Source organism: Saccostrea cucullata, unplaced genomic scaffold (assembly GCF_032062105.1).
Source record: "Saccostrea cucullata isolate Sc308-1 unplaced genomic scaffold, CSIRO_AGI_Scuc_v1 ctg239, whole genome shotgun sequence".
NCBI lineage: Eukaryota > Metazoa > Mollusca > Bivalvia > Ostreida > Ostreidae > Saccostrea > Saccostrea cuccullata.
In genome coordinates, this window is record NW_026939884.1 from 382,002 (window position 1) to 394,081 (window position 12,080).

At 32.9% G+C, this 12,080-nt stretch overlaps 1 protein-coding gene across 4 annotated transcripts in view; it reads left to right on the forward strand.

Annotated features, from left to right (window-relative positions):
- LOC134254213 (receptor-type tyrosine-protein phosphatase epsilon-like) overlaps positions 1-12,080 on the forward strand; it is a 70,309-nt gene that overhangs the window by 35,428 nt on the left and 22,801 nt on the right. For 3 of the 4 annotated variants that reach the window (XM_062736762.1, XM_062736764.1, XM_062736763.1), the window contains exon 5: positions 4,554-4,666. In XM_062736762.1, coding sequence (XP_062592746.1) covers positions 4,554-4,666 — 113 coding nt within the window. Of the gene's footprint in view, positions 1-4,381; positions 4,667-12,080 lie in introns of those variants that run through there. The other variant, XM_062736765.1, reaches the window with a different exon arrangement.

Here is a 12,080-nt window from a genome sequence, read left to right on the forward strand (position 1 = left end):
CAACTATGAAAAATTATTAAAATTCTTCTTCTCAAGAACAAAATACCCATTTATATGAAAGCACTCATTACATGATATTGATTCTAGTTTTTATACCATGAAGACCCCTTAGCATTATGGCCCATGGGCCTCTTGTTTGATAATGTAACAATTAAAAGCAATTTTTTTAGAATATACATTAGTGACAAATTTGTTTTTTACCTGGCAATGGAAAACAAAAAGGCATGAACACTAAATACTTTAACCCTAAACTGGTGCAGTTGTGTTTTTCTCCCTTACCCCCACCCCTCCACTTTTTAAATTCTCTGTGCAAGACTCGTTGCATTTTATGCCATGATAAAAAGATTTAGTACAACTTCCATTGTTTTAAAATCCTACTTTCGGGCCATTTTTCAGGGTGGCTGAGCTTGACAACAGATCAGTATTAACCATAATCAATCACTGAGTGATTGCTCTATTCCCTACGTAAAATGGAGAGATTAATTCAGATTATTTATTGTTTTGAGTGCACCATGTATCATCACATAGGGAAAAAATTGGCACAAAATCCTTTTCCTGTGAGACAGTTAGTGATAGAGTGAGTGATTTAATGCGTTGTTGACTACAAAAGCGGGGACTCCGTGAGAAATAACTCCGAAGAGCGGTGTGGGATAGAGGTTTAATATCGCGGAGGTTGTCACAGATTCTCACCTTGCGTCCTCTCTCTCGTCTGGAGTAAAACAATTATTCTCTCTGCTCATGCGAGAAATATATTTTGTATTGATGATGAGATGAATTATTAATCAACTTATTCAGAGAACAATCAATATCTAACTTCATTATGATAAACCACTTATAGCTTTTAACACCAGCAAGACCAATATCTCCCCACAAGACCAATATCGCCCTGCAATATCTGTCATTCCTCATGATGAGAAAAGTCGTTTTCTTGCTCCTTGTCCAGTTTTGGAAATATGATTTGTTTTGCATTTGCTTTGCATAAAATTTGTGAAAGTGTTGATATATTTGCATTAACTGAATGGACGCAGCATCAGAACTTGACGACATTTTGGAACATGCAAAAACAAAATATTATTATTGTGCTATTTTCAAATATGGCTACTTTCTTGATGTAATTTTTAATTAAGCGTTCTTTGTTTACACGGCGTCGTTGGACTTTGGCGTCATTGTCATTATTGTTGAGAGCCTGCTTATTCATTAGTTGTTGTTTTTGAATACACTCTTTAAAGTGTTTCAAAAAACACAGTCAATTCCACCTAGGTTGTTTGCTCCTAGTTGTTTTTTTTTTTCTTATTGGACATTGCACTCTTTATATGTAGGTCATTTAGCTCCAGGCTTGTTTCAATCGTTTGTTTAATTAACATTACCGGTACTAATTGAGAATTTTTTTTACTCCTTTTGAGATGCCACCAATTGCCACTGGAGGGGTGTAAATTTAGACCTGTCCTCAGGAATTGTTTTTTATATCCTAAAAATTAGTAACAGAGTAAAATTTTCTGGAAGAAAAAATATAGAATATCACTGTACTATATTGTTGGGGGAGTTCAGTTTGTTGGTAATCTAACACAGATTATTACAGTAACTGTAAATCACAGGGGCCGGTAACATACTGTTTTTGATTTTACGTAATCACTATATATATATACACAGATTATTACAGTAACTGTAAATGAATGTGAAATCCTCCATTGTAGGATTAACAACATAGCAACACCCCCCAACTACACTGTGACACTAACCTACTACAAACTACTACAATTTATATATATTATATATATTGATATGTACTAGTATGGTTAAAAAATTGGATGCTGCTAAGTGGCAAATTTACATCGGGAAGCAGCAAAGTGCTCAATCAACCTATTGCCAATGCACGGAAAGTTCAGTATAGGTAAACACAATTATACAATATAAACAAACGGTCAACATGTTATGTACTTTCTATTCATTTTTCCAAGATTATCTAGTAAAATTGTACTATTGTAAGAAAGAAAAATAAAAGTTCAAGGTCACATGCACAAAAAGTATAAAATTCAAGGTCATGTCTACAAAATTGCAAATATGCACTCAAAAAAAATATTGGTGTTTTAATTTTGCAAGCTCACTTACATATTGGCATCAGAGATTCTGTGTTCTGGTTAAGAAAATCTGAACAGTCACAAAGATTTACGGAGCTACAGATCCAAGCATTGTGCTTCACACTCATAAAAATGTCAAAAATCCTGTCAAATTTATGAAATTAATTCCATATCCAACTACAAAACATACTGAATACCTTCTTTATCTTCATTTCCATATTTCCGTGAATAAAAACCATATGTAATATCACATGTATTTAAAAGTTACAGTTTATGTGTTTTAACATTGTTACTTGTATTTAAATTGAACCTTTTTGCTCTGATACTAAGTCTTGTTTCAGAAAGAATGCATGCTATTTCCTAATATAAAATATAAGCCTTAACATCTCTTGTAAAATAATTGATTTTGAATACTTTTATTGATTTTTTTTTTCTCCAACAAAAAAAGATGTCTAATGCTAAAGACCTCAGGCAAACAAGACAAAAAAAAAGAACAGTTACACAAATTGAAACTTCATGATCAGGTGGAAGCATTTCTACACAATAATTTCTAGCTAATTAAAAAAAAATCTTTTTTTCATCCATATTTCAAAACAGTTTTCTCATGTATTTTTTAAAGAATTGAATTGAATCTTTAAAAATAAATATGGATATAAATAAATATTATAACCTAAGTTTGGGGAAAAGAAGTAAACTGTAACAGTTATAGTCTGTAGTCTGTATACCCGGTAAGCAATTTGGGTTTTAAATACAATCTACTGTATCATAATTAAAAGAGTATGGCTTCACCTTAAGCAAGAATGTAGTGAATACTTTTAATCTTACTTATCTTTAGATAGAATATGATACCTTGATCATAGCTAAAATGATTTAATTACATAGCCACAAAAGCAAAATCAATTTTTCATTTCACTCATATAAAGGAAGAGAGTGCACATGCGGTAGAATTGTGTATCTGTTATTGAACCATCACCAGTGTTTGAACAACTAAGAAGTTCAATGTTTGAACAACTGAGAATTTGAATTTTTAGACTATATCCTATCATTGTGAGTACCGTCTCTCTGGTGATCTCTGTCTATATCCGTCTCATCCGATCAGCGTTTTAAAAACCGAGTTATTGATTTTGGAGTTCAATGTTTTTTAGGTTTTTATATTGTCACAGGTGACAGATTTGAATTCTCAGCAGCAGTATATAAATACTAGCTGGAGATTGTCTTTGGAACTGGAAAAATAAAATGGTTTGGTATCCTCAGAGCAACTCAGCACGTGCTTTATAATTAACTTTTTTTCTAGCGATCCAGTTAGCTGCTAGATAATTCTTTTGTTATTTTCCGAGTATTGATTGTGATTACATTTTTTTTTCCATTGAAACAATATCAGTGTTGGAAGAAAATAATATGAAATTCATCAGGCAACTCTCGGCTGAGGAGGCAGACTTTGTAATTACATTAATTTATCTTTACTCTCGTTATTGAAGGACCATTATGTAAATGAGGTTCCAACTTGAACAGATGGTATTGTTCTGTCGTATAGAGATGTGATGTCTGGAGTATTAAGGTGGAAAGTCCCACTTCTAACAGGAGGATCGTGTGAACGCGAGTATAAATAGGTGGGAGGCCACGATTGCCGGCAGATTTCAGCAGATCGGCTCATTTGACTCCGTTGGGAGTTAGAAGTCACTGGGGGTGTCAGAGACGCATTCAGATTTTCCTCTTCCAGTACAGTACAGATAATCTGATTTGTGCAAAACTTTCATATGTTTCTATTCCTTGACTTTTCTTTTGAAGTGTGAATTAATTGACTTACTATATATGTATATATGCATCCCATGCAGGTATATAAATATACATATAAGTAAAGGTTGGAAAAATCCATACGAAACATGACTAACTTAGCATTTAAGTTAATTGTATGCTAGCGTCGGTACGTGCCGGAATATTAACAGTGTATTATACAATAACCGTGTGATCGTCGTCAATGTAATACACCCATAAGAAAAACGGGAGAGTTTGCTTGCCTGCTACCCGGAGTGAAACATTGAAAAGATATGCCTGAGCTCCTTTGTCAACAATCGATGGATTGATTAGATGGGATATACACACACATATATATCTATAGAGTCCTTCTGTTAGGGCAGATCTCCATTGTTCTGTACTATTGTCTGGTGAATGGTTAACTCCAGAGTTTGTCTGGGGGGACTGAGGTTAGACAAACTTGCACACATTGGGTGGGGAAAAATTAAAACGGAACATTTCCTTCTTTTAGTAAAAGTTACTGGCCAAGTGATGTGTAGTAGTGCAAGGAATAACTGTATTTTTGTGCAATGCTCTCATTTTCCATTTGAGTTCAGTTGCCTTTGCCTAGTAAATGGGGAATTAGACATTTAAGGACAATGGGCAAGAGACTGTTGATGGCTCTTAGCAATCAACTTAGTAGTATCAAATCTGTATTTGGTTTTGATGACTCTTCTGCAGAGAAGGAGGAAAAGGCGGTAGCAGGAGTGAAGAGGGAACCTATCGCATCAGAACAGTTCCTCCAAAAACTCAAACAGAAAAAGTCAGACAAACAGCTCAACATAGAAGTCAGGGTAAGATTTTTATTTTCAATTCTTTTTTTAAATTCTATTTTAGAAAGTAGAGAAAGTTTAATATTTGATTTTCACTAGAATATTTTTTTTCATTATCTCCTCTAAGAAAACCGTTTATGTTTACCAAAGAAAAAGAAAACAGTCAGAAATGATTGAATATGAGACACCCCTGGTAGTTTGATGCAGTCAGTCAACAAATGCTGCTGTTGACAGTGTAATGAAGTGTGTATATGCATCAGAAAATTGCAGAGATTCAATGAATTATTTCATGATGGTTTCCATTGATTCAGAAAATCGGCTGCTGAGTCTAAGATTGTCAAAGGAAAACATACTCTGATACTGCATTATTTATTATTGATAGGTCGCTCAAACCTGTCTCAAAAACTAAAATAGGGTGAGAAAATGGCCTCAGGCCAATTATTAAAATATATTAATTTACGGATAATAATTTAACAGAATTTTTCAAACTTTCTTGAAGATAATTTACATTATTTAAATCTGTGTACATCAATTCATTGAACAGTAAGAGGTTAAAATTTTCAGATTTGACTCATTTTCTTTTCACAAAAAATAGAAACTGGTAAGAATTGTAATTTATATGCATACAGCATGTGAATTTATATGCATACAGCATGTGCTACAACTGATTAAATTGAGCCATAAATATTTATATGTTAATACAAAAAATGATAAATAAGCCAGTACAACACAGGCATTTTTTTCTCTACATTTTTCCCCTTGAAAAAAAAAATGAAAGAAAATTAAGCTGGATATTTAATGAAGTATATATACTTCTTAAAATTGAGAAATGTTTTATGTTGCATGGGTTAATAGCTTTATTGTAAAATGAATACCAGTAGTAATAGTCATCAGACTGCTAGAATGTTAATCACTGGATTTTTGAGTATTTTTCTTGCTGACAAAAAAATGCCAAAACAGGAATAATTGCAATTTTATGATGAAATCTTGATATGGTATCCTTAGCAATGTCATACATTAGGTACTAAAGATTCAAGTATTCTTTTTCATATTCATTTCAAATGGCCCTGTATGCAATATGTGGGCAAGTAAAAGAAGCTGTCTTATTGCTAATTAAGTAATTTATTTATATTTACATTTCTGTGGTATTATAGAAATTTAATGGTAAATATAGTCAGGTCCGACGCATGGTTACTATGGCAACTGATTAAAGCTTGATAGCTTCGTACCAGGTGTATCATGTGCATTGGCCTATAAACAGAATTCTCTACCCAGACAAGAGATGCGAGATTTCTGGATACTAAGATACATTAAAAATAAGTCTGATTCTTTTTCTTGATGTTCCAGTGTAATATCTTCCAAGATGAAAATCATAGATTTCATGGTCAATTCATTTTTCAAAAAAAAAATTTGAGAACTATCTCAATGTTTATTTTTTTATAAACCCCCCCCCCCTTTTTTTTTAATGATTTTGATTTTAATTTATACATTTCAATTTGAAATCAATTTCCAAACTTTTAGGATACATTTATTAAAGTTTTCTATTTAAGTTTGCTTCAAATATGTTGACCATTATCAATTGCATTTAAGCATGGGAATACTATAGTATTAAACACATGCAGTGTAACATCAGAGCGAATCTTAAAAGCAAGCCCCAGGTTTTCTTTGCATTAACTTATAGTCTTCAAATTAAAACCATTTAGGAAACTCTGGGTGTATATTTGGTAGGAAGGTGGGGGGGGGGGGGGGTAGCTCTGGGTCTGCTGGAGAACCAGCATTTTTGTTCAATCATTTGTGAATCACCCCATTTTGTTTTACTGCCTTTATCCCCTTTGTCGGCATGTGGCATATTCCAAATACAGAAAGCAATTGAAACAATTTATTGTTGATGTTCAGAAGCGAGTGCAATTACTGAATTTCAAAGTAGTGTCAGATAAATTTCAATTTCACAAAAAAAAAATAGTTTTTAATGTTTTTAGGTCACCTGAGTAAACTCAGGTGACCTATTGCTATCTGTTTTCGTCCGTCATCGTGCGTCGTCCGTCGTCCATCGTGTGTTAACATTTGAACATTTTCAGCTTCTTCTCTGCAACCACTGAACCAATTTCAACCAAATTTGGCACAAAGCATCTATGGGTGAAGGGGAACAAAAATTGTGAATTTCATGATCCCTGCTCCCCTGGGGCCTGAGGGGTGGGGCCAAAACCACTAAAATTAATGCAATCTTTAAAAATCTTCTTCTTTACTCCTGGACATCAAGCAGTCAAACTGTTTGCATGATTGTAATCAGCAATGAGTCCTCTACCAAAATTGTGAAATTCATGGCCCTGGGGTCAGGGGTTCTAGTGCTAGGGCGGGGCTAAATATGTAGGTGGTGAAAATGCATTATTTCTTTGAAAATCTTCTTCTCTGCTCCTGGGTATTAAATAAACCAACTAAGTACATAGTTATGATGAGCAAGAGTGCCTCTACCAAAATTGTGAATTTTATGGCCCCAGGGTCAGGGGTTCTGGTGTTAGGGCGGGGCTCTATTGATTATGTAGTGAAAATACATGAATTCTTTGAAAATCTTCTTCTCTGCTCCTGGGTATTAAATAAACTAACTAAGTACATAGTTATGATGAGCAAGAGTGCCTCTACCAAAATTGTGAATTTTATGGCCCCAGGGTCAGGGGTTCTTGTTTTAGGGTGGGGCTCTAATGATTATATATAGTGAAATGCATGAATTCTTTGAACATCTTATCCTTTGCTCCTGGTTAATATACTAATGATCTAATTACATATTTAAGGCCAGGATTTATTTTATTTTCAGTTTTAAAAACCCTCCGCTCAAGGTTTTGAATTTTCAGAAAAAAATAAAAAAAATTTCTTTCCGATGTCAAATTTGAGTCGGGATCGATATTTCAAATTTACGAACTCGCACTTCCGGTTTTGAGATGAAACGGTGGGTAAATAAAGCTAGAACTGAGAAGACACCTTGGTTTAGTGTAAAATTCATCGATACGAGTGCCATTCAAAACGTTTCACCCGTTCAAAGGACAAATAAAATGCTGACGACTTTTTTGCACAATGACATGCTGGTGAGATAATTATGTATTCGTTTCAAAAGTATCTGACTGTAAATTATTTTCCTCCCCCAGTTTTAAACTGCCCGTGGTAGCTATTGCATATTGCCAGCGACATTGTTTAGGTCTCTGTTATAGCTTACAGTCAAAGCATCATTCAATAGAAAATGTTGCTTATGCATCAGATGTAATGAATAAAACTAGGAGAAGTTAAGTCCATTTGAGGAAGAAATAAACAATAACCTGAAGAAATTAAAAAAAAAAATCAACTATTAAAAGGCAAGAATATACAAATATATACAGGCATGTAGTATCATCTGTATCAGCCAGAAAAATTATTTTATACTTAATTGAAAAAAAAGTTCACCCTACTCCTCAATACTCCCTGTCTGTTTTATGATAGGAATTATAATTTTAGGCTTCAAGTAAATTTTAGAACAATGTCTACACATTCACCTAACACATATTTTAAAAAATGAAGATATATTGAAAGACTTTTAAAGAATTGATTTTTAGAAATATATTTTGACCAACATCACAAAATTTATATAACTGGCCCAGACTGGCAGATGATGAAATAAGCAATTAAATGTTCTACTTTCCTATTGTAAGCATTATGTGTCCAGTGGTAAGGAGCCTATTAGAATAGCATAAAAAAAGATTGAACAATTGTTAATAATTGATTTATCAAAAAAAAATTTTATTTCCTTCTCCTTCGGGACTTTTTTATTCTCATGTTCATAACTAAACCTAAACATAAAAAAAATGCTGGCCTTATAATGAAGAAAGGGGCCTCTTTCAAAATAGATAATTTCAGGGCTGCTGGGTCAGGGGTACCAGGGAGGTACTTTGACTAAAAATGAATTAATGCTTTGAAATGTGCCCTTTGATAAGCAATGGTGCCTCCTTCAAAATTTGTGAATTTCATGGCTTTTGGATTAAAACACGAGCCAAATACAATCGCTGGAAAGTTGTTACATGATACTCAGGTGACCTATAAGGCCCGTGGGCCTCTTGTTTTGTATGGATTACACATTTTGATCGTAAATCGTAATAGATATTATTGATATTTTTCATACATATATTTTCATTCATGTTTACAGATAAGGCCAGGTAAAATTAATCTTTAGATTCTCATCCTAATTTGCAAAAAAATTGGGGCGGGTGGGCGGATTTTATTTTTTATTTTTTATAATTGATAATTTATATATAGGCCTAAGTATCAACAAAACAATGGACACCCCGTACACATTTTTTTCATTACCTTAATGCAAATATGAATAGATTTAATTCTTTTCATATTCTTTTAAATATTTAAAGAATTTTTTTTCTTTAAAAGTTAAATATTTATTGTTAATTAACAAATTATCAAGTACACATTATACGGCACACCCTGAACAAAATGAGGTGGGGATACCAATAAATTGTGTATGCGTGACTTCTTATTTTGCAAAATCTATATAAATGTTCTAATAATTATTCTACTGAAAAATCTAGGCCTTCTCTTTAAGTCTGTCTATGATGTTGTAGATTTTTTTTTATTTCAAAGCTAAGTCACACAGCTGGAGATCGTTATATATACCTTGACTTTCCTCGTCTATTTTTACTTAGTTACAATCTCTCTACATACGAGGGTTGTCCCGTAAAATCGTGGACAAAGTGTTTTTCTAGAAAAGTAATGGGCGCACTAAGCTGAAATTTTCAGTAAATGTTTATTCATCATATTTAAGTGCATCATTATGTTTTTGATAATATATAGACAAAAATAAAGATTTTATTATGCTTGAATGTGCACAGGGTACGGTCCTACGGCGCACAGTAAAAATAACAAGGTTATATTAGAGAATACACAAGAATTAATTCGTAATAAAAGTTTTCAATACATAAAAATGAGATGAAAAGTATCATAATTCGATTCCTTAATCAATTTTGTCGTCTTTATAAAAATTTCAAGGCATTTGGTTAAATTTTGACAGTTTCCCGAGCATTCGAAATTGGAAAGTGGTAAACACAATACACAAAAAATCGCGATTTTTGATAACGTTACGGCGCACCGGAGAGCAGTTCAGTTAGATTTGGATGTTGTAATGACACCTTAAGAGACTTTAAATGAATACAGAAGTCGAAGAAAGAAAATATGACAAAAATCACCAGATCTTTAGAATATAAATGAAATTGAAGTTATCTAAGCAAATTCTTTTTGATTGAGTCCTCAGGTAGTACAAAATATATACGGACAAACTGCTATTGTAATAGCAAAAGACGCTGTCATTGTCAACCGTTGATATGAGATTCTCTGTTATTTGAATGCTGGTGAGAATACAGTCCAAAACTTGCTATATGATTTTTCAAAAGATTGCATGTATGTGCCAGATGGGTTCCTTATCTGGTTATAGACACTCACGTATGTGAATCAATGGAATTTTTAAATTTAAATGGGACTTATCCAACTTTATTTTAGCAAAGATGAAACATGACGCTGTTTTAGACACTTTGACATTATTATCCGTGCGCCGTACGGCGATACAATACATGACATAACATCTAATAATATGTTTATTTATGCATATATCTATTTGAAATTTGGTCTGTATATTCATAATATATGTACTAAAGAGTAGTGAAAATTTCAGAACGCATAGATGATTATTTTTCAAACTAGACAACTTGTCCACGATTTTACGGGACAACCCTCGTACTTGCTCCTGCCAGTGATGGTATCTATGTGTTTATGCTATTTTTTCTTCTCTGCCTTCTCTATACTGACAAATTATCTTTTCCTTACACATTTAAACTGCTTTTATTGCCGATTTTTTTCCATTCTTCACATGGCGTTTTTGCTATAAATAGCGACACGCGACTTTTAATACAGACGGGAGATAACTCTTAAACTTTGACCCAAATTCTTACTGAATAAAAATACATGAAAATACCCAAAAATCAAAATAAAAAACATCGGGGCGGGACATTTTGAGAGGGGCGGGGATGAGAATCTAAAGATTAATTTAATATGGCCTAAATGCAATTTTTCTTGTCAGTGAATACGAAAACAATAAATTTAAAATAAATGAGAAAAGTGAAAGAAAAGATGTAAAATCTTGAATAATTAAATGAATTCTTGTGTCTTATGAAATAGATCTAGAAGAAGACAAGTTTTCTAAGTTAATTATTATTTTTATTTTATTTTATTGCACAATGTTTTGTCTGAAAAAATTGTGCAGTGTGAAATTTAATATCTGTTTGAATTGATTTTAAAAAGATTAATGAAAGTAAGTGTTCTTCTGAAAATGAGATTTTTTTTTTCAATTTTGGTGTGCTTGGGGTTCTTTGCTGACATGTTTAGGGAAGCTCAATTGTGTTACCGTGAAACAATCAAAGGAAACAGAGCAGCATTGGAGGTTTGTTTGGGCTCCCTTTTTGTTCTATTTGTGATTGATTGGTACGGTAACCTCTGGAATAATTTATACTAGCACCTCTACTGCAAGAAAACAATAAAATAATCATCTGTTCTGTAGATTGCATGTCACTTCATTTTTAAACTGATTTTCAGCACACAATGTAATTTGATGAAACCCTGGTAAAGTAATTAGGGAGGAAATATTCAAAGCATCTAAAAGCTCACGTTATTGGAATGTTAGAAAATGGACATTAATAACACCACACGATGCCGGGCATAGGAAGTCTTGTAACATTTATGATATTCCTTATAATAAAATAATTGTTTTATGAGCATTAGTATTCCATTTTATTTCAAATTTGCCACTCGGGAGTTTGTTTCTTCGTTGATTGTGAAGTAATGATTGTAAATGGTAGAAAATGGATGATTGAAATGGTTTTTGTCACAGTACTTTGTAGCCTTCATTGAGAGGAACCCATACGGAAAAAAAGGGCAAACAAACTACTATAACAAATTACTAACAAACCACTATGGTTTGAAAGTAGTTTAATAGTATAGCAAATCACATGCAAATGAGCTAACAAACTATACTCTAACAAACTACTATCAAACCACTCTTAACAAACTACTATCAAACCACTCTAACAAACTACTATCAAACCACTCTAACAAACTACTATCAAACCATTCTAACAAACTACTATCAAACCACACAAACAAACTACTATCAAACCACTCTAACAAATTAACTACTATCAAATCACTGGTAACAAATCCATCAGCAAAACACTAGATTTGAAAATTTCCATTAAAAATCTACAGGTCTTTGAAAACACCTAAACAGTCACATTTTGAGGCATTCAACATGTTCAACAAGTCTTGTTTCAGAGTATTTTAAATTCCAGGATTCACAAGTTCAGCCAATGCAAGTGCAACATTCCAACATGTTCCCTTTTGTTTAGGAGATGCCATT